The 22,722-nt window shown below is 50.8% G+C and overlaps 1 protein-coding gene across 1 annotated transcript; it reads left to right on the top strand.

The window, feature by feature from the left end:
* The first annotated feature begins 356 nt into the window (after window positions 1-356).
* Window positions 357-8,464, top strand: AIPL1 (aryl hydrocarbon receptor interacting protein like 1). The gene is made up of 6 exons (XM_032498011.1): window positions 357-452; window positions 978-1,157; window positions 5,961-6,149; window positions 7,171-7,347; window positions 7,488-7,629; window positions 8,164-8,464. Exons 1-6 carry the CDS (start codon window positions 357-359, stop codon window positions 8,364-8,366), a joined length of 987 nt encoding a protein of 328 aa, XP_032353902.1. The 3' UTR covers window positions 8,367-8,464.
* Window positions 8,465-22,722: the final 14,258 nt, after the last annotated feature.

Raw genomic sequence — 22,722 nt, 5'->3', positions numbered from 1 at the left:
AGGACCAGGTAGGTTAAAGGGGGTTTCTGGTCACCCTTCTATCCACCTTTGGTGGCCTGAGGACTCTGTCTTGCTTACTCTTTATCCTGTCTTGCCTCCTTCTTAGGGTGGGATAGGACAGGGGCTGAGGCCATAATGTGGGTGTCAGGCAGGGGCCCGGCATCACTGCTAGAAGCAGGGGATGGGGCAGAGGCGAGGTTGCAGGGAGTGGCCTGGAATGAGTTGGGGGCCCTGCCCCACCTGATTCCTTTTATTGACACCCTGCCCAGCAGGGCAAATCCCCCTCTCAGCCGCCTACGTGCCTTCCTCCAGGCAGATTATCTCCGCAGGCTGGACAGCTCCCTGCACCTGAAGCCATGGATGCCGCTCTGCTCTTGAACGTGGAAGGAATCAAGAAAACCATTCTGCATGGGGGCACAGGGGAGCTCCCAAACTTCATCACCGGATCCCGTGTGAGTGGGGCCCGCCCCCCAGGCCAGCCTTGGGCACCGCAGACAGCCTTTTTCAGCTTTGCTACCAAAGGCCAGGGAGTCCTTCCAGGAATTATTACCACCCCAGGCATCTGGGTGGCTCTGAATGGGTGCCCACTCACCTGGTGTTTTTCTTACTTTGCAAACTAAACTTCAGTGTGGAGTGGGGGACTGGCGTGGGGCTGAAGTCCCAAATGTCGAGTGAGGAGGAAGAGCCTTTAGAGGTCTTGTTTGTCCAGGAATTTCTGGTGGGCTCCCTGGATGATGGGGTGTGTCTAAGGCAGGACTTCCTGCTCTGCAGAGCTGTCAAGAGCGGGATGGGGTCCTGTAGGAGGGAGTGGGTTCCTGGTCCCTGGGGGATCGCAGGCTGGGTGGGGATGCTCTGGGGTCTGATTGGGGTGGGGTGAGCTGACCCCTGAGGATGGCCCTGGGAGTCAGTGATGGGGGTGGTTTCTGCTGGGTCTCTGGAGGGGTGTCTAGACCAGGGTCTGCTCTCTGGGGGACCAGGTGACCTTTCATTTCCGTACCATGAAATGTGATGAGGAACGGACGGTGATAGATGACAGCAAGCAGGTGGGCCACCCCATGCACATCATCATCGGCAACATGTTCAAGCTGGAGGTCTGGGAGATCCTGCTGACGTCCATGCGGGTCAGCGAGGTGGCCGAGTTCTGGTGTGACTCCATCGTAAGTAGGCTGTGCTGGCCCACCCCCTAGATTTACCATCCACAGGGCTCACCCACCCACTGTGCAGGGCTTCTGGGTTTCAGGCTAGTGGGGGTAAAGCAAAACTCCTGAGGGAGAATCTGGTCTCATCCTTCTTGGCTACTGTAAAGATGGAGAAGGATTCATCCAAAAGAGCAGTTGCTTCTAAACTGCCAGTCGGTGTCGGGGCTGGTGAGCAGGATGTGGGGGCAGGGCCCCAAACCACAGCCCTCACTTCTGGGCAGGATTATTGGATCCTGGGGATGTTTGGCCACTGGTCACTTATCTCCCCTCTTCCTGACTCCCACCTACATGGCAAATTTGTTTTCTCATTGATGGCACAAGTCAATCTCCTGGGTCTGTGGCCCAGACAGAAACGGCAAAACTCACCTTTAAACATTCCTTCTGGAAACTTTCAAGCTTATATGAAAGTTGACAGGACATATAATAAACTTCCAAATACCCAACACCCTCCGCCAGCCACCATCAATCTCTGGTCAGTCTTGTTACCTCTAACCGCATCCACTTTCCTTCCTCATCCCACATCGTTAAAGCACATTCCATCATATCATTTCATCTGTAAATACTCAGATTTATATCTGTAAAAGAAGGATATTAAAAAAACATAACTTCAATATCATTATTACATTTTTAAAAGCCTAATAATTCCTTAAGGCCATCTAATGTCCAGTCACTGTTCACATTTCTCCAGTTGTCTCCATTTATTTTTTTCTGGTTGGTTTGCTCAAATCAGGATCCAAACAAAGTCCATACAGAGTTTTGTTAATATGTCTCTCAAGCCTCTTTTGATCTGAGTTCTCCTCCTCCTTCTGTTTCCTGGGCATGGATTTGTTGAAGGAACTAGGTCACTTGTCTTCCAGAAGTTCCCATGTTCTGATTTGCTGGTTGCTTTCCATGGAATTGTCTAACATGTTCCTCCATCCTCTGTATTTTCTATAAACTGCGCTGTGTATCTCCCACTGGGAAGCATTCCACATCTGTTTACTTCTCTTACTGCGATGTTAGGATTGATTGCTGGGCTCAGGCGGTGACAGCCTGATTCAGCCTTTACAAAGAGCTCCTTTGACTTTAAGCTGATGGATTTAGCAGCCATTGATGGTGGATACCCAGATTCATTATTTCACCAGGGGCAACTGCCTTTTTGAAAAAGCAATGTGAGAGAGAGAGAGAGAGAGAGAGAGAGAGAGAGAGAGAAATTCCTGAGTTTGAACTCTGCTCATTCATTAGCTGTGTGACCCTGGGGAAGTCCTTTTTCCCTGCTGGCACTCTATTTCCTCACCTATAAATTAACCAAACCCTACGTTAAGGGGCTGGTGTGGGGATTACATGATATGGTGTAGATTAAGGCAAACCATGGTATAAGGCAATTGAGAAGTGGGAGCTATTCTTTTGAGCAAGAAGAATTTTAGAGACTAACTCCCTTGTTTCACTGATGAGGAAGTGTAAGACTCAGAGTAGGAAAGTAACTTGCTCTGGGTCAAACAAGTTAAAGGGCAGAATCACCGGTGGATCACTTGGTCCCCTCACTTTGTACAGTCTGTTTCTGGTTAAAATGTATAATAGAACTAGGCTGCAATGCCACTACCCACCACTAGGGTCCCATCCCATGCATCATTCATTTATTCATTTCTTCATTCACTTAGCAAATATTCAGCATCTTTTCTTTGTACCAGTCCTTACATGTTATTCTTTATTCTGATGTTTTATTTTTAAAAGATGTTTTATTTTTTAACAAGTCTTCAGAAAATCAGCTTCTTTGTGGTTTCAGTTAGTTAAAAATGGTATCTACTGACTTTAAATGCTTCTGAACTTTTTTAGACCCATATGTGCCTGTAATTTAGGCTGCATGTTAGACAAAGCTTGGTCACCAACAAAGGCCCTTTCTCCATGAGATGCATATTTGCTAACGCAGGAGAGCTGAGTGCATAGAGGGCTGTCAATAAATTCTTGATTGTTTGATTGATTTGTTGTTGGCAAAACCACAAGCGGCTGTTATTCCCGTAATGGGGACATGGCTCTGGGTCTCCTGTGGGGTCAGTGTTCTTTTGACCACATCACTAGTCACATGAGTGCATTGCCCATCTCACAGGCTGGAGGCTGTTAAGCCACAGCGATTGCTAGTTTTTCCAATAGCTCCTCCACCCCCACATCTCCTCCAAGACCACAGCTGCTACAGTTGTGCACACACACACACACATTCCAGAGTCATTTACCCACCTACACATCCACATTTTATTTATCCTTTTATCCATGCACTCAGGCATCAATTCATCCATTCTTCCCTTCAACTAGTATTATTCATAATCCATTTTCCCATCACTAAGCATCTACCCATCATTTATCAGTGTGTCTATCTGAAAACATTCATTGGGCACCAGGTTCGGCCTATGGTGGGTGTTAGGAATGAAACAGGCAAAGTCTCCCTCCCTCAAGGAACTTGAATTCTGGAGGAGGAACAAGACACCTAAAAAATTACAGTGGAGGGCAGCCAGTACTGTGTCATAAATAAGCAAGGACAGTGTTTTAGGGCCACAGGAGAGGAACCACTAACTGCTTTAGGACCCTAGGAGGAACTTCAAGAAGATGACACTGAGCTGGGTGTTGAAGGATGAATAGGAGTTCACAGGCCTAGAAGTGGGAAGAGAGGTAGCATCCAGGCCAGAAGGGTGAAAAGGCTTGGCATCTTTTACTTAGTTAGCCTGTTCTCTGTAGGGCATCGCTCTACTTAAGAATCTGAGTTTTGGAGAGACCAAGCAATCACTGGGACAGCTACGTCTACCTGACCAAGAACTTGGGAGGGCCTGGCTTCCCCCAAGAGCCCTCTGTCTGGACAGACCTTACAGGATCGCCTTGGAGTTTAGATCTCTGCAGAGCAGGGGGCTTCCTTCTTCCCTCCTCTTCCCTAAACCGCAGACATAGGGGCAGTCAAAGGCTCTGGGAACCTCTGCCTGGAAATGCCCTACCCTCTCCAGGAACACACCTGTCTCTATGTAGGACTTTCTGCTGGTGCCCAGTCTGGTGAGGCTAGGGGTTATAAACTCAGATTCCACAAGGGCCAGAGATCATCTGCTCCATCTGAAGTGGGTGGCTGTCCCTCAGCTCCAACTGGTTGGCTGCTGTGTGGACGGGGGTGGGTCCAGTGTGTCTGAGTATCCTGAGTTTTTGAGACAAACCAGAACTTTTCATTAGCCTGTGAACTCGTTCAACATTTAAATGTCAGCAGTTAATGAACACAATACTCCCACCACAAGAAGGATAAAACAAAGCCAATTTGCAAGGCAAATGTGGCCTCCGCACTTGTTTGCAGCCTCCAGAGAGATAGCCCTTCAGATAGAGCCAGGCTTTGGTCTTGAAGCCCCAGGGAGAGGTAGTGGTCCTGGGTGCCCCCTGCCCCAGCCTCAGCGGAGGCGCTCCTGGGGCGGGTGCAGGCTCTGGAGTTCTGTTCCTTATTTTAGTCTTTATCCTTCTTCCTGGGATGTCTGCCCACTCCTGGCAGCATCCTACAGGCCCCATACTGAGGAATATCCCTGGTAGTGCTAGAGGGGCAGGTGGCCAGAGGGACATGGCCTTGGTCAGAGATCACATCCAAGCAGCAGCCCAGACCGGGGGTCTGCAGTTAACTGCTGACTTTCTTGGGGGGCAGGGGCTGCAAGCTGGGGGCAGTGGTGCCAGGGCCAGGAGTGCCCCTCTTCCCGCAGCAAGCTGTTCCCAGAGGCCTCCTCCTCCCTCCATCCAGCCTTAATCTCAATAGGCTTAACTGCCATCTGGTCCTCTCTCTCACAAAGAAGCTGAAGGTACTCGGGCTAATCCTGGCTTGTGGGGGCAGGGAGGGGGTGACCTTCACCTCCTTGCTGGTGACTTGGAGACCAAATGGAACCGTTCCTGCTACCCGCACTTTCCCCGTGGTGTGTCTTTCCTGGAGTCGCTGTATGTGTGGGAGGCTGAGATGGACTGTCTTGGGACCCAGCCCCAGGAGAGCGGTCCTCAGAGACCATCTGTGGGGCATCCCAGCACACAGAGGGGGTAGCTGAGGCCAAGTGGCTGGGTTTCAGAACTGTCCTCCACCCCGAGGGTGGCGGCCCCAGCTCCTGGTGCTGGGTCAGGCTGTGATGAGCAGGCCTGGTATCTGCACCATCTCATTTAATCCCGCCAACAGACCCACTTCCGGTGGGTGCAACCAAGAGATGGGAGTTTGAGGAGGTGCACTTACCGGGGCTCGCTGCTCATCAGCGGAACCATCTGGAAGCCAACCTGGTCCCTGAGCCCTGCTCCTTCCGCTGTTCTCCACACTTCCCTCCCTGCAAGTCACAGGCTTCGTGGACTGAAGTTCTCCTGGGAGAGAAACCTGTTAGAGTCGAACACAAGGGCCAGAAAGAGGCAAGCATGGCATTATGGCTAAAGCGTGGCCTCTGGAGCTGGGTTTGAACACTAGGTCTATCATTTCCTAGCTGTGTGACCTTAAGGAAATCAGTTAACCTCTCCGGGCTCGCGTCCTCACATCTGTAAAATGGGGAGAACAGTAGTGCCTCCTTCATGGGGTCATCTTAAGGACTGAAGTAGCTAATAGATGTGGAGCAGTGGGCCAGGAGCACAGGTAACCGCAGTGACTAGTGGGTTGTACTGGGGTGAGAAGCAGTAACAGCTGTGGGGCAGGTGTAGAGGGACAGGAGTCCTGCTGGGGTTGGGGGCTCAGAGTGGGGCTCTTTGTGGTCCAGCTGGCTTTGAGCAGACAGCCCAATACCATCCACCCACCTTCCTCTACAGCACACAGGGGTCTACCCTATCCTGTCCCGGAGCCTGCGGCAGATGGCAGAGGGCAAGGACCCCACGGAGTGGCACGTGCACACGTGTGGGTTGGCCAACATGTTCGCCTACCACACGCTGGGCTACGACGACCTGGATGAGCTGCAGAAGGAGCCACAGCCTCTGATCTTTGTAATAGAGCTGCTGCAGGTGTGACCCTTGGGCTCGGAAGGGGCTGTCCCAGCACCAGAGGGCGACGAGGACTGGTGGGCATCAGGGAGACCAGCCCCATGGGTCATTGGACATCACCCAGTTCCTCTTCAGAGAATGAGAACGGGTTCATAAACCACAGGAGAATTGGAATCAGACCCTCTGCCCCAAGAGAAAACCAGTCCTTTGCCTTTCCCAAGGGAAAATTCCATTTGAGATTGAGTTTTAAAATATGCTTTTCATTTTTATTTTACTTCTATTGGTTATCTCCTTCCATTTTTATTTTCAAAAGTTTAGAATTACATCCACACCCTCAGCCCCTGTGGTTTGTGGGTTAAGACCTTGTTTTCCAATAGTGGGAGAGTTGCATAACCATCTACACCCTCTCTCCCAGACTCCAGGGTGACTGATGGCTCATGTTTATGGGGCAATGGGAGAGAGTCAAACCAGTGCAGGACTCAGCTGGTGGCCAAGGCTAAGGCTCAGCCTGAAGGCTACATGGGTGAAAGCAAGTAAATAAGAATTGTGTCAACAAGGGACCTTTATGGGCACATTTGAACAGTTGTGTGGTTTGCGTACTGCACAAGGTGCTCATAACAGGTGTATACTTGTGATTTTATAATAACAATTTTCCAGCAGATGGCAATAAAGTATCTCTAACCAAATGAGTATCATGACAGTTGGCTGATTTTGGAAGTGAAGTGTGTTGACAAATGAATACCTTTTCTTAATTTGCACGAAGGTTTTGATTTGGGCATGTTGCTTCCTTCCCCTGTTAATATGTGTTTGGCCAGCAAATGGGATTCTGCCAGCCCATCCTCACTGTGGCAAATACTGAGCTGACTTCAGTGAGATGCGCTGGGTCCACTTTCTCTGGTTCCCTGCAGGGGAAAGAGTCTGAGCCTGTATCCCAATCGCAAAAATGGGGGTAACGACAAACCTAGCTGCCCTGCTGGGCTGTAGGCAGTCGGGGCAGGGAGGGGGGTCCTCTGCTTCACTGACCTGCAGCTCTTGGGGTCAGGTCGAGGCCCCCAGCCAGTACCAGAGGGAGACCTGGAACCTGAGTAACGATGAGAAGATGCAGGCGGTGCCTGTCCTCCACGGAGAAGGAAACAGGCTCTTCAAGCTGGGCCGTTACGATGAGGCCTCTACCAAGTACCAGGAAGCCATCGTCTGCCTGAGGAACCTGCAGACCAAGGTGGGAGGCTGCCCTCCAGGGGATGGGAAGTATGGGTGCATGTCTTGAGAGCAGCCCTGCCCTGGCCGTGGCCACGGTGGGGAGGCGTGGGGGCGGGGCAGCAGCCTGAGCTCACCGCAGACCTTTCTCCATCCCTGCAGGAGAAGCCCTGGGAGGTACAGTGGCTGAAGCTGGAAAAGATGATCAACACCCTGATCCTGAACTACTGCCAGTGTCTGCTGAAGAAGGAGGAGTACTACGAGGTTCTGGAGCACACCAGCGACATCCTCCGGCACCACCCAGGTGGGCGGGAGAAGGCCGGAAGCGGGGGTGGGGGTGGGGTAGTACCAGGCTGCCCGGGTCCCAGCGTCACTTGCACAGGCCTCCCTGGCCTTCTCTTCTGATCCTTGAGAGGCATCAAGCCTTACCTCCACCCTGCAGGGTTTCTCCTAAGCCTATGACGGTATCACAGGTGATGGGTGAGAAGCGCACTTACTATGCGCCACACGCTGAATTCACTGCATTTGTCATGGCATTTAATCCTCATAATGACTGAGGGGCAGGTGCAGGGAGAGGGCCTGGGGCTTGCACAATTTGGGGAGCTTCTATAAGTAGCAGAAAGTTGTGAATGTAAACTAAGCTGCCGGGCTTGGACTGGTCCGCGGAAGGGAGGGGAGAGGCACCGCTGTTATTACCATCCGCGTTTTACAGTGGAGGAGATGGGCCCAGGAGGTTAAGGGAGGCTAAGCCTCACGGTCAAGGTTAAGAGTCTTGTAAGTTGGTAAAGCCCTGCCACGTCAGGCCTGAGCAGCTGGTGCAGCCGGATCTTCCCCTCAGGCATCGTGAAGGCCTACTATGTGCGGGCCCGGGCTCATGCCGAGGTATGGAATGAGGCGGAGGCCAAGGCGGACCTGGAGAAAGTGCTAGAGCTGGAGCCGTCCATGCGGAAGGCGGTGAACAGGGAGCTGCGGCTGCTGGAGAACCGCCTGGAGGAGAAGCGGGAGGAGGAGCGGCTGCGCTGCCGGAACATGCTGGGCTAGTGCGCAGGTGCAGGGCCTCCTGCCTCCCCGGCCTTCTGGCCCCCCCCCACGCCCCCTCTCCCCACCACGCCCCCTTTATCCCAACCGCACCGACCCTCTCCGAGCCCACCAGACAGCAGGGCGCCGGGCAGCCAGCAGACGGCCTGGCCATCTCCCGTTCAGTTGGCCAGGATTTTGATGTCATTGAAAATTTTTAAAAATGAATTGCAAAAATAAAAACAATACACGCCAGGGTGAAAAACAAACCCAAAGGGCACAGAACAGTTTATGAATAAAAGTGAGTTTCCTGTCCTGCCTCTCCCATTCCTTACCCCAGAGCTAGCGGTTTTAACGGACCTATTTTTTTTCACTCTTTTGGTAGTTTCTCTGCCTCCAAAATAGGTTTACATCAGTTTCCCCAAGTCAGTGAAACCCCATGTCAATGAAAAGCTAGAAGTGAATGCCTGGATGCATTCTCATCCTTTCCTTCCTTCCCTTCTCCTAATTTGGGGTCATTATATTGTTGGTTTTTTGCCTGGTTATTTTTGTAACTTGGGACCCCATGGACTACCCTCTGTGTAGGATGCCCAGGGCAGGGCTAAGACTTACCCCTGCATTTCCCACTTCCTCCTCCCTAACCTGTCTGATGTACATTTCCACTTCCATCCTCCTAGCTCTTAACATTGATGTTCCGTCTGGAACCAAAATGAAATCTGTGCTTTGTCCATCGGTTGACTCTAAAATTTGAAAATCAATAAGTAGTGTTTACATGAATGTGGCCCTGTAAGTGTGTTTCCCTGCAGGGCCCCTGCCTGGTGCTGTGATTGCATTGCTTTTTCTGTGGTTCCAAATTCATGACTCCTGGGCCAGCAGAATGAGGATATCCCTGGCTTCAAGCAAGACAGGATATATTTTAATGCTGGAGTGTTTTTTTTCCCCCTTCTTCCTTTCTTTCACAGCATTAGGGGATTTGAGGTTTAAGCCCTCCCACCGTGGAGGAAAGAGGGTTAATTTTTGGTTCAGGCTTGGTGTGTTAAGTGCTACCAGGAATCTTGTCAGAGAATCAGGAGGAGAATTTAGAGGAGGTCAAAAGAGGGGGACATTAGGACCTGTAGGAGCAAGAAGGGAGGAGGGTCCTGAGGCCAGAAGGAAGGTTTGGAGCTTTAGAAGGAGAAGCCGGGTGGAGGCTGGGGAGGAGAGCACTGGGGACCTTCCTCCACTCCTGACTTCCCTGGAAGAAAGGCCTGAGTGATGTCTGGGCAGCCAGAGGCTCAGGGGTGGCTCAGAATCAGATGAAGATTAAATGTAAATAGCATTTTTTGAGGACCAAAAACTGTGGCCTGCAGGTCTCCTAGCCTCCACTGTCCTGTCCACTTTCTGTCTGTCCTGTCCACTTCCCTCCACTGCCCCCTTTTCCTGCAGATGCTGAGGATCTCACTTCATTTGTGGCCCCCCCAGCAGAACTGATGCCTGAATGTGTCCCTGGACCCTGCTTCCTCCTGTCCAAGGCATCCTGGGTGGAAGTCTCCTCTCTTGATGCCCCAGGACTTTTGCAAACCTGAGAAAAAAGAGGGGCAGGACCCCTGTGGAGTGTGGCAGGAGAGATCTTGGCATTAGTACTCGAGGAGGCACTGAATTCAAACAACTGGAGACCTCCTACCTTCCCCCCAAACTGGAGCGGTTGTTAAGGACATTTCTGTTCCAAAGGCCCCAGGAATTCCTTCTCACATGCCATCCAGTGTATTAAAATCAAGCCACATTTTGGTTCCTGACTTTCTAGGTCAGCTTTCCCCCAGCCTCATCTGCACCCAGCATGTCTAACTGCTTATCTTATTTTTTTAAATGGGGGATACAAACCACAATGGGCCTTTGACATGCCCTCAGGCTTACACAGCCTCCTCATCGTGGTATTTGCTGTCTCTCTTTTCTTTCCTGGTCCAGCCTCTTGGCGCCTTCTCAGTGGACTCCCCCCTGCTAATTTCTGCCTTGTCAGGCACACTTCTTACTTATTTGTGGGCTTCTCTTGTGTGAATTCGTGTGTGTGTGTGTGTGTGTGTGTGTGTGTGAAAGAGAGAGAGAGGGAGGGAACAGGGACACATCATCCTCTTACGACAATCCTCCAAAGGCAGTGAATGGGACAACAGAACCACTTTTTAGAAACCAAGGCATGTCATGCCTCATCTCGCTAGCGCAGGGGAGGTGGGATGCAGAGATGCAGAGATGCGGACAGCTGACTCCAGGCCTCACAGTAGGCAGCCTCCCCAGCCAGATCTCTGGTCCTCACACTGGTTCCTTGTGCCTCCCAGGTGGTTCAGGCTGGCCAGGTCCAGGCTGAGGGATGCAGGAGGCTGCAAATGCATCTCCTGAGGGTCCCTTTTGACGGGTTTTAAGGGCTCCAGCTGGAAGCCTTTGTTTCTGAGTGGCCAGCAGGGGACAGCAGAGAACAGGCAGACTGTGGTTCCTGGCCCCGGAGCAGGACTTTGCAGAGAAAGCTCTGGGCTCGGGATGTGACTCTGCTCCACGGGCTCTGACCACCCCTGTGCGTACAAGGTCAGGCTGGCTGGCGACAGGGAAGAGGTGTTTAAAACCACGGAATGACAACACCAGTAGCCTAGGGGCCCAGTCCCATCCCCTTGTACAGATGGGGAAACAAGCTCAGAGAAAGCCAGTAACTTTCTAGATCCCACTTCAAAGCTGGAGTGCACCCGAGATTAGCATCCAGGTTTCCAGACTTCTGTGCTGGGGCTTTTAGCTCTACACTGTGCTGCTCCCCTCACCAGTCTACACAGGGGTGTGAAATATTAAAAAAAAAAAAAAAAAAGGAAAGGAGAAAAATATTAAACTTCAGCTAGGGAGCAACCCAGAACATTTGCTCCCAAGTGTGAGCCTCCCTCCTGACCTCTGTCCAGCTGGGGCTGGCGTGGACCTGAGAGAGACGGCGAGGCAGGCTTACTGACCCTGGCTAATTAGCACCACGGGAAAGGACGTCCCCAGCTGATGAAAAGGCAGGACATTTCTCTTATCCCACAGCTGGCTCCTTAAAATCCAAGGACAGACCCCAGTATCTGTTCCTTTGTTCCTACCCCAAAGTCTCTGCTAATTGTCTTTGTTTCAGGGCTGAGCTCTGAGGGAAGGAGGAGCCGGTAGCAGAAGACAATAAACATTACCACTGGAAGGAAGACAATGATGGCAGAACCTTCTAACAAAAGACCCCCTAGGCCAGTCCCAGGGCAGAGCTGTCTCTACTGGCCGTCTTGGCTAATGGCTCCCGCTGGAGCGCCTTTCTTTCCTTCCATTTCCCCTTCTGGGCAATAAAGCAGCTGTTCATTTTGTCCCTCTGACTCTGCTGCTTGAATTCTTTCACAGCCGGCGGCAAGAACCCACACTTTGGTGGGCTTCCTAATTTAGGGGTCCCTCTGTCTGCTAACAGACCCGAGACCAGAGAGTGATTTGGGAGGGTGGCAGGCGGCTGGGCGGTGGGGGGGGGGCAGAGGGATCCCCTTGGGCACTGTGTAGGTGTACTGGTTTCTTAGTGCTGCTGTAGCTAGTTACCACAAACTTACTGGCTTAAAACAGCACAAATGAGTTACAACTCTGGAGGTCAGAGGCCCTAAAATGGGTGGACGGGTCATGTTCTTTCTGGAGGCTCCAGGGGAGAATCCGTTTCCTTACCTCTTCCAGCTTCTAGAAGCCCCTTGCCAGCCTTGGCTCATGGCCCCATCCTCCGTCTCCAAAACCAGCAGCATAGCATCTTCCACCCTCTCTGTGTCCCTCTCCTTCTGCCATCACCTCCCCGCTGAGTGTTTGTGAGCCCCACCCCCTCCCCGCCTCCTTCTTATAAGCGCCCTTGTGACTACTTTGGGCTCACCTGGATCTTCCAAGAGCCTCTCTCCACCTCCAGGCCCTTAACTTAATCAACCACACGTGCAAAGGCCCTTCTGCCATGAAGGTAACCTATTCACAGGTTCTGGGGATTAAGACGTGGGCCTCTTTGGGGGCCATTATAGAGCCTACCAGAGCCAGCTGGTCTCTGCTTGTCCCAGATCAGTCCCCTGGCTGGCTCTGTCCCCCTGAGAGGCTCAACGTGCTGATTTATCCTGGCTCCCAGGCCCTCCGGTTTCCAGTTGGGTTTGGCCAACAGGAGGCACAGCAGGAGACTAAGGCTGGGTCCTCGTTTCTCTCACTCCCTCATGCTGGGCTGTCGTTTCGCTGTGGCTGTGCTCTTTGACCTGTGGTCACAATTAGGGTCAGAGAGCCCTTCAAGGTCACAGCTCTGACTGCTCCCCAGAGCGGCAGTGCCTCCCCTGGGCCCTTCCCCCACACTCATCCCCGGGGGGGTGTCCCCTCATTCCTGGCTGGTCCCCCCAACCCCACCCACACCTTCATACAGATCTCTGCGGCTGCACCTTCAAGTGGGCCCCCTGTTTTCTGCCAAGATGCTGCTGATCAGGTACCAAGTCTCCTCCGGACCAGAGGGAGGAAGCTGGGAGGTAGAGAAACATGGGCAGACTCTCCAAGTTCGTCAAGGGCAGGGGCAGAACTTGAATTCAGGCCCAGATGAGTGGGGACTAGAGTCGGCATTTTCCTGCCCCGCTGGGCACGGCCCCCTCTCAGGAGGCGAGGACCCTCTGCCATGAGAGGGGCTCAGCTAGAAGGGGCATCTAAGAGTTAGGTGTGTGTCCTGAAGTTGATGGCGGGGCGGAGGGGTATAGCCCACTCCCAGTCACTGCTTGTCCCAGGCCAAGCCACCTCCTCATCTACAAGACACATCCAGGCAACCTCAGTCACGTGCATGTAGCCAAGAGTTCAACTTTTAATAGGGCGGCCAAAGCAGGTTTGCCGTGAGCCCTGGGGATGAATCAGAGCCCCCTTTTGAGTGCCTTCTCCCTGCTGCACGGTGGGCAGTGCTGGTGTCACTTGGCAGAGGAGTCTCAGCTGGGGGCTGGGCGCTGGGGGTGCTGCTTGCCGGGGTCACACAGCTGCGCTCTGTAAGTGGCAGCGGTAAGGATGCGCCTGTTCAATAGCAGAGCTGAGATTTCTTTTAATTTCCTGTCGGGCCATTGCTTCTATGGGATCCGGGCAGCAGGTGAGGGTAGAGAGAGCTGGGGGGTGAGGGGCCACCTGGGCCCTTCCCTGGCTCCCGATTCCACCCCCCCCCAACACTGCCCGAATAGATCCTCCACGGAAAGGGCTGGAGCCCTGGCATCGCCGTGTCTACCGTCTGCGCGATGACAAGGGGGCTGCCCAGGTCTGAGTCCTCGGACAGCTGCTATCTGGATGCCTGATTTTTCACTCTTCCTCCCCGGTCTTGCCAAGACTCGTCCTGGAGACTCAGTCTTGAATTTCACCTTGATTGATGGTTTTGTGTCTGAGGGGCCACCATGACCACCTCTGAGTACCTGCTCTTTGCAGAGGGGGGACAGGAGAGGAGGCTGCCCCCGCTTAGCCTCTTTCCCCATCCCTCCCCCTCTCAGGGCTTTCAAGGAAAGGTTAGGCGAAGCCCGGTTCTTATTTATGGCCGTTGCGCGTGTGCAGAGTTCCTGGCCTAATTACAATTGCCCCATTACTTCAGGTATTCTCATTAGTGCGAGAATCTGATGAACAAAGAATCTCGCCTTTCCTCCTGCCACCAATAAAAATATCATTTGAAGATGTAGTGGAGCATTTGTCTCTCCTCAGCAGTCTTGAGGCGGGCAGCTTTTACTGAGTGTGACAATCTCTGGAGGGCAGAGAATTTCGTCTGCTTTGTTCTCTGCTGCGTCCCCCGTACCTAGGATAACGCCTGCCCTGCACCACGGGCTCAGCAATGTTGGCTGAAGGAGTCAGTTTCTTAGTGAAAGACACATCTTAATTCTCACACGTGTAAGGACCCTCAGACACCACCCAGTCCAGCAGCTTATTTTGCAGATAGAGTCATGGAGGGCCAGAGATGAAAGGCGACACATCCAAGGTCACAACAGTGAGTCTATGAAAGATCCAGGGCTGGGATGAGATGTGACTGGTAGCCAGCGTTTTCCCCATCACTTACAATTTGCAGCCCCACTTTTCTTTCTGCCTCACCATTTTTTTCCCTCTTCTCCTTGGTGGCATGATAGGATTCCCCCCCTATTTAAACCTCCACCCACGCTCAGTTCTTTGCCCGCCTCTTTTATGAGGTCCCTGATTGGCATGCCTGCTCCGACAGGCTCTGCTGCCTGGGTCCCCCGCTGGGGCTGCCTGGGGTCTCACGTCCCCAGTCTGTGTGCATTAGGGAGGAAGGAAGGAGACCTATGCTCTGCAGAGCTGGTTAGCACAGGGGTAGGAGGTGACCACAATCAGGCTGCCAGCTCCTGACTGAGTTAGAAGAGAGACACCCAGAGACAGAGGCGGAGGGATCTCTCCACGTGCTAACAGGTGAGCAGCATAACTGGGGAGCAGTCAGCAGCCTTTTTTCCCCTTGTGGCCGGAGAAATAGGGAAGCAAGTTGATAAAGGAGAGAGGACTGAGACAGACCTGCAGAGAGGAGAGAGAGCGTGGGGAGAGGAGGAGGAGGAAGGTAAGAGGTTAGACACAGGAGAAAGAAGTTTTAAGATCTGACTTGCCCTGTCTGACACCCATGTATCCTAATAGTACGTGAAAGCCCCTGCAGAGCCATCAGAGCATCCCAACTAGACCCTCCCTCCAGGAAGAGTGGGGTGGGGTCAGCCAGCAGACAGATGCCCAGTCGACTCAAATCTAAGGCAGAATTTTTACCAAAAGCAAGTTCGTGTGCCCCAAGCACAGTGAGGCCAAACAAACCGAAATGTCAGAGAAGTTTGGAGCAGAGGAAGGTTTACTGCAAGGCTGAGCAAGGAGAATGGGGTGGCTCGTGTCCCCCAAACCCCCAAACTCCTTGAAAGTTTTCAGCAAAGCATTTTTTTTTTTTAAGGCCAGCTGAGGGAAGGGGTCACAGGGTATGTGATCAGCTAGTGCACAATTCTCTGATCGGTTGATGTTGAGGTAATAGGGAGGTCAACATTATCAATCTGTAGGTGCCAAAAGGTCTGGGGGCCACTTGCTGGTCAGGTAGTTAATTTCTTCTATTTGGTGGTGGTTTTTAGCATCTGAAAAACTCATGAAATACACATGAGGTACTATGATCTGGAGGATATAAGGGAGGGGTCTGTCCCAGGAAGGCCCCATGGGTCCTGCTCATTACAGAATGACCTTGAGTCCATGTCTAAGGCACAGGTGTCCCCCTCTCCTCCAGTCCAGGCAGGAAGAGCTGAGAGCAGGTCTGTCTGATGGGAAGATAACACAAGTCACAATGGTAACTTATGATTATGAAATAAGGTGGCATTAATTTTAACCCAGTCTCTCAAGAATATTATCATTTTATCATTAATGAGATACTTGGCACTCTGGTTCTCACGCTAAATCTTTGAAGTCTATTTGACGCTTACAGCACATCCCAGTTCAGATTGGCAGAATTCTGCTTGCTCAGTCATCACCCATGACACGTGGCTACTATATTGACAGTGACAACCCCCTCCTGCTCTGACCTTGGACACTGTCGTTTTACTCATTCTCGAGCTTCATAGAAACATGATCCAACAGTACATTCTCCGCTGTGTTTTCCTGCTTCAACAGTGTGTAGCCCAATGAGGTGTGTTCTGGGAGGTATTTGGCTGTGAGACACCAATGAGAGTTTTGGTGGGAGCTGGGGAGACAGAAGACAAACCAAAAAAGGCCATAGTCACTATCATCCAGTTGTCATGAGGGCTCTGTGAAAGGCTATAGGGCTGCCACTTACAGTTGTGCATGTTGTGCACTGCACAATTCCAGGTGGCCCCTGTGTATTTCATTGTCGTTTTTTTAGATATGCAGTTATCACAAATTCTGCCAGTAGATGGCAGGTAAGTGTCTTGAGGAAGGGGTACCTTTTCCTGGTCTGCACAGTTGTCATATTGGCTAGGTGCCAGGCTGTACGTTTAAGTTCAGTTGGCCTGTGAATGTTAGCCTCCAGGGGCAGAGCCTGAGGATGTGCCCATCTGATGCTATGGGTAATATCACTTGGCCAGAGCCCAGCTAGGAGGGATCGTCAGGCCAGCCATTGCCTGGGACCCTGGGCTTTCCTTTCCATCCAGCAGAATCTCATCCTTGAAGGGTGTGGCATGAAGGAGGGGTAACCAGGGTAGGGATTGGTGGTTAAGACAGGAAGAGGGGTGGTGGCCTCTGGGTTGCTCGCTCCTGCAGACTGGCCTCCATTAGATCATTGAAGGTCTGCCCTCCCCCGCCCCCAAGCTCTGGAAGGATTTGTACCCTCCGTGCCCCAGGCCTGAGTCTGTCTTGCTGGGGTTTTTGATTTGAAGGTTAAGAGTGAATCTCATCCCCCAGCTGGAGGGAGGCGTCCTCTTCTTTTCCAGGACTCACACGTGACCCTGACTCTTGTACAATGTGGAGCCAACACAGAGTTTCTCCAGGTCGCCCTGCTGTGCTGGGTTCTCCTCGTCCTCTGCTCAGAGCTGTCTCCCTCTGCTCCCTGCACTCCACCCCAGAAGCTGATCTGTATGCACACATCAGTGGCTCCCCCTGGCTTTCAGTTGGGTTCTTCCCAACTTCATCTCCAGAGGGGAGCGTGGTCAGGGTTTTGTCCCTCTGTTTTCTCCTTGGGGGGGATTTCCTGGCCTCGCTGATTGAAGGTCAGGGTCTTTCAGGGCAGCCCTCTGAACCCAACTCTCACTGTAAGGGTTGCCTTGGCTGCTGTAAGAAATGGCCACACATTTAGTGGCTTAAGACCACACGCATGTATTGCTGTGCAGTTCTGAAAGTCAGAAGTCTGAAATGAGTCTAGGGGACTAAAATCCAGGGGTCGGCAGGGTTGCGCTCCTTCCAGAGGCTCTAGGGAAGAAGTCCTTCCTTTCCTCTTTGAGCTTCTAAGGCCGTCTGCATTCCTTGGCTCACGGCTCCACATCATTCCAACCCCTTCTTCCGTTGTCACGTCTTCTTCCCCACGTCTCTGCCTTCCTCATGTAGGACCCTTTGTAATGACACTGGGCCCACCCTGACACTCCAGGATCTCAAGATCACGTTGACAAAATCTCCTTTTCTATGTATGGTAACACAGGTTCTGATTCATTAGGATGTGGACATCTTTGGGGGACCATTATTCTGTTGACCATACGTTATTTTGAAGTTCTGGTTACCACATCCTCCCCTCCTTCCTAGGGTGGGAATGGCCACTGACTGTTACTAGTCTGGGGGACTGCACTGTTACATAGGGTTTCACCAAATCCTGCCCTCACCTTTGTAAAGTCCACCTTAAAATCTTTCCTCAAATTACCCAAATTGAAGTTGCTATTGGATTCCTGCTAACACTTGGCTGATGCACCCACCCAGTTAATATAATCTTTCCAAAAATCTTTGAGGTGGATTTTTCACTCTCCCCCGCCTCCTCCAATGCCCATTTTATCTTTGAGGAATTTGAGGATTGGAGGGGTGAAGTAACTTGTCCAAGGTTACCTGGCTAGGTCACGGCAGAGTTGGGCTTTGAACCAAAACGAACTCTCTGACCCCAGAGCAGAGCTCTTCCTCCTGCTGTCACAGTCTCTTGTAGCCTGGACTGGAATTTTTTTCATCCATTAGGCAGTCACTCTTTGAATGGTGACATTGTAGTAATTTTGATAACATACAGGTGACTGGCCCTCAGTGGTCCTTTTGTCTGTCCTCTTGCCTATGACATTGGGAAATGAAGGTTAACAGTAAGGGCTCTGGAATTGGACAGGCTTGGATTCCTAACCCAGTTGGACCACTTAAAGCTGTGTGATGTCGTGCAAGTTACTTAACCTCTCTGAGCCACGATTTCCTCATTTGTACAGTGGAGATTATGATTGTTGCTATCTCATTGGGTAGCTGGGAGGATTAAATTTGTTACTTCACATAAAGTATTTAGAAAGGCTGACCATTACAGCGCGTGACCACGCTGGTGGCTTTTATTCTTACAATCACTCTGCACGCTGTCACCCCAGGGTCACCTCTATACACACTTTGGCTCCACCCCAGCAGTCCCAGCCTTATGTTTGCCTTCTGGAAGCCCTGTGTTCAGGTGCCCTCTGTATTCTGGCTGAGCAACCCCCTGCCTGACTCTAGGTGAGAGGGCATTTTCACAGCCATCTCATAGCCCTGGCAGCTCCTGCCAGCATGGGAGGGAGGGATCTGTAGCCTCGGGGAGCCTACTGCATATTTTGTGCCAATGTGAATGGTGCGACCTTTCACGGACGTCCCTTTTCTTGTAATAAATATTGCAAACAGCCAACACTGAATCTTCAGTTCGTTCACAGCTACTTTTCAGGACCCCTTAGGGGACGTCTAAGCAAGAAAAGTGACACTGATCTCAAAACTTTGTATTCATCCTGCTGACAATTTTGCATTTGTCTTGTAGAAATGCCTTTTCTTTTCCTGGGAGTTCGCATCTCAGGCTGGCCCCTCCGGGCTGCCCTGTCAGTTTCTGGGGCGAGCATCAGAAGGCCCCATCCCTGGGGCTGGTAAACGGCCCTGAGTTAGGATCTGAGGAACATGGAAGACATTCTTCCACCCACCAGGAGGGGAAGCTTGGCAGCAGGGTAGCAGCAGCAAAGAGGCTTCCTCTGATCCAATGAAGCCATCAGCTGTCTCTCCAAATGTTCCTTCCCCTCTCTGCCTTGTTTTGGTTAATTTAAGAACAGCTGCCCTCCGTGGGAACCAATTTCCGGTGGCGTGCAGAAGCCAGCTGCCCAGGAAGGCTGCTGGAACGGGACTGGCAGGTTAGCTGGGGATTTAGAGGGGGGATCACCAGAGTGTGCCACTTAGATGCTTTCTTCCCTTTGTGAGGAGCCCCCATCGTGCAGTAACTGAACTTGGTTATTCCTCGGGAGAGTTAAAAGCAGCTTGAGAGCTTAGAACTGTGGTGGAAGAGCCTTGGGACAGACCAGATGGGTGGTCACCAAAGCCATCCCCCTTTATCCCTGGGCACACACCTGGCCTGCTTTCCAGCTCTGCCTGTGGTTAGATGGGCCCATGTGCCTGAGCTCTGGTCAACAGAATTGGGGTGGAGGTGATGTGCGCCACGTCCTCGCTTGGCCCCTAAAACCCTCGTGAGATCACCTTCCTATGTGCCTAATGTGATGCCCAAAAGTCACTGAAGCCACTTGCTCCATGGACCACATAGCTAGGATGCTTCAGTTCGCTTGTCTTTTCTGCTCATCCTTTCCTATCTCTTTCTTTATTCTTGGCCTTCCATGTCTCAACTGTCTCCTGTAAAATATTTCACCTGTTATGAACAAGACTCCTGACTCTCAGACTATTCAATACTGACACTTTCTGGGGAATCCATATATTGCCGCCCACGCTGCCGAGAATCGGATCACCAAAGCCAGTACAATTCCAAAGTGAGGACCCATTCTCCAAGGGTGAAGATGAAGTTAGGGGTGATCTGATAACTCTCTCCAGCTGCAAGCCCAGAGAGTCTCTCAGCATTGCAAAAAAATGAATTCCTGGTTATCTTTGAAATAAAGAAACAGGAGCAGAGAAACTTACTATATCCCAGTAAAGTCCCCTGCCTTCTGGGCACAGGAGTTCAAGTCGCTAGCAAGGAAGGATGAGTCTGCCTTTATCTTGAACTCCAAGTTTTATGGGGTTTGCTCCTGCAGCCCACCCCTAGGGGAGGAAAATTCCATAGTAGTCATCAGATTCATGCACAAGAATTTCTTCCCGCTAAAACCGAGATTGTTCTGTAACTAAATCTCAAACAGGGGAATGCATCTAATTAGAATTATAATGGGACTGCCCGACTTGCACTGTATTATTCCAACCAATTTTATTCTTTTTGAAATTGCCAATTTAAAAATACATCCTTTCGAAAGATACACAAAGATTAGCTCTCAATTTTCAATTTTGGCTTCAATCTTACTTTAATAGCGCACCTTTCACCAGTGGTTTTTTTTTTTTTTTTTTCCCTTCTTCCTGCAACCTTCAGCGGCTGCCTTAAAGTCTACTGGGGAAACACCCACCCCGGCTTTGAGTAAAGAAAAAATGAAATTACTAAATAAAACACAAACTATTCAAAGAGATGCAGGAAGCTGGAAAAGAAGACCGAAGGAAGCGTGTTGTCTATTGCGTGTTCATTATTGCTGTGGGCTCGCTGGGTCACAAATTTGTGTCTTCCCAGGGAAAAAAGAATCCATCCAATAAATAGTTTAACATAATAAACCACACATCATCCTTTCATCTTAATGAGAGTCTAATTCCTAATAGTATTTTGTATCAGACAGTTCTGAAGTTTTTTGTTTTTTAACCCCTGTAGAATTTTGTATTAGCTGAAGCACTGTAGCCTTGAAAAAGCACAGAATTACCAGGGGAAAAAAGTGTGCTTCACTCAGGAATGAACTTCCTGGTAATTGGCATGTAACGGAAGAAAGAATATGCTGAAAATAAAAATACCCCTTAGAACACATATTTAAACATTTGTTCCAATTTCATTGCTTAAGCTTTGGTATCAGGCTCTTGAACCAACACAGCATCTTGACATGGATTTACATAAATAGTGATGCTCAAGGCTGTATGTGTTGAGTGATTACTGGGCACACCCTGTGTGCCATTTGTAAAGCTGGAGCTCTCTTGCCCTTCCTCCCCTAGGCTCTGGCCAACAAAGGTCTGAACAGGGCTGCTGTGGGGAAGGGAAATGGTGGCACTTTCTTTTAGGGCAATTTCCAGACTACTCTGAACCAGGGATCTCTTCCACCACTAAGTCTGAATTGATAGATTTCAAATGTTATTTATTTCCGATTAGGAAGCTTTGGCTTAAGCACTTGTAGATCTCACTTCCCAGCTCTTTCTTTACTTCTTCCCTTTTCCTGACATAGTTAAACCGCAACTTTGGCTAAATCAGGATTCTGTGTTTGTGTTATTATGGCTGTATAAATGTTTTCACTGCTAAGCCAGAGGCGTGATACGATCACACTGCCTTTCATATCCTTGTTTAGGCTTTTGCTGTCACTGTATTTCATTCAGTCTCATCTCGTCTCCATGGCTCTGACCATCAGGGATACGCTGATGACCGCCACATACCTGTCTCCAGCCCAGACCTCTACCTTGAACTCCTCTATATCCAGTCACCTCCTCAGCATCTCCACTTGGAGGTCCAATAAGCCGTCAACCTTAGTGTGTCTAAAACACAATCTTTATCTTTCCCTCACCCCCGTCCCCCCTCCTCCCCCCGTATTCTTTCCTATCCTGGTGAGCCTCCGGCCTTAAAACAGCTCAGGCTAAGAACTTTGGGGGTCCTTCTGATGCTGCTCGTTCTCTCATAATCAACATCCAATCTCAGCAAACTCTGTTCCTGTACCTGCAAAATATACCCAGACTCTGTTTCTCACCACCTCTTTCTGCCACCACCACTGTCCGTGCCACCATTAGCTCCTCCCACTTGGACTTCTACAATGTGCCCCGTAACTGGTCTGTCTACTTCCACCATTGCTCTCTGACGGCCTGTTTCAACACAGCAGATGGAGCGATTCTTTTAAAAGATAAGTTATATGCAGTTGCTCCTCCACTCACAGCCCTGCAGTGTGACTCTCCTTCCTGGGTTTAATTCACTCCAGAGACACTGAGGCAGGAAGCCCCATAAAAGACCAGCAAGACCCCCAGGCAGGGCCACTACTCTCCTGCCAGCACCGTCCAGTTCCCTGGCCCAGAGGCTCTATCTCAATTTTTGCCTCTGAAGCGGCTTACACCTAGAATTCTATTGGTTCCCTGAGCTCACTTCTGATTGGTTATTTCCTTCACTCTTGATTGGTCCACTTCCCTAATTTCTGATTGGTCCATTCGTAGTACTTCATTTGCATGGAGCTCACTCCTGATTGGTCTATTTCTACAAAGCTTGTTCCTGGTTGGTCAACTTCTGTTGTACTTTATTTGCATATGATGTTGCAAAGTGTAAAACTGGCATCCTATAAAAGGCCTGTGTAAACCTACAGATGGGGTTCGGAGCTTAAAGTCTTGACTCTTCTGGGTCTGCTGGTGTAATAAACGTGAGTTCTCCAACTCTCTCGGTGCTCCTTGGTCTCTCAGTCTGATCCAGGTTGCTGTCACAACTGAGCTGTAACACCGAGCTGTTCTTGCGTAAGAACACAAACCTTGTTGGTGTCCCTTGAATGTGCTGGGTATGTTCCCTTCACAGAGCCTTTGCACTTTATATTTTGCCTTTGTTTCCCCCAGATATCCACGTGGTTTCCTCCCTCGTCTCTTTCAGGTCTTTTCCAGCAGGGACTTCCCTGACTACTGCCTCTAAAGTTGAAGCTCCATCCCTCTGCTGGCATCCCCATTCCCACTTTATTCCCCACCCCAGCACTGTCACCATCTAACACGCTATAGATGGCACCTA

The sequence above is a fragment of the Camelus ferus genome, chromosome 16 (genome assembly GCF_009834535.1).
Source record: "Camelus ferus isolate YT-003-E chromosome 16, BCGSAC_Cfer_1.0, whole genome shotgun sequence".
NCBI lineage: Eukaryota > Metazoa > Chordata > Mammalia > Artiodactyla > Camelidae > Camelus > Camelus ferus.
This window is presented reverse-complemented; position numbering and strand designations above follow the sequence as displayed.

What these genes read in the sequence shown, in the direction of transcription:
- AIPL1 (XM_032498011.1), top strand. Translation starts at nt 357, where the DNA reads ATGGATGCCGCTCTGCTCTTGAACGTGGAAGGAATCAAGAAAACCATT. An exon ending in AGTTCTGGTGTGACTCCATC is followed by an intron (nt 1,158 to 5,960) that starts GTAAGTAGGCTG and finishes CTTCCTCTACAG; the next exon opens with CACACAGGGGTCTACCCTAT. An exon ending in TTGTAATAGAGCTGCTGCAG is followed by an intron (nt 6,150 to 7,170) that starts GTGTGACCCTTG and finishes TCTTGGGGTCAG; the next exon opens with GTCGAGGCCCCCAGCCAGTA.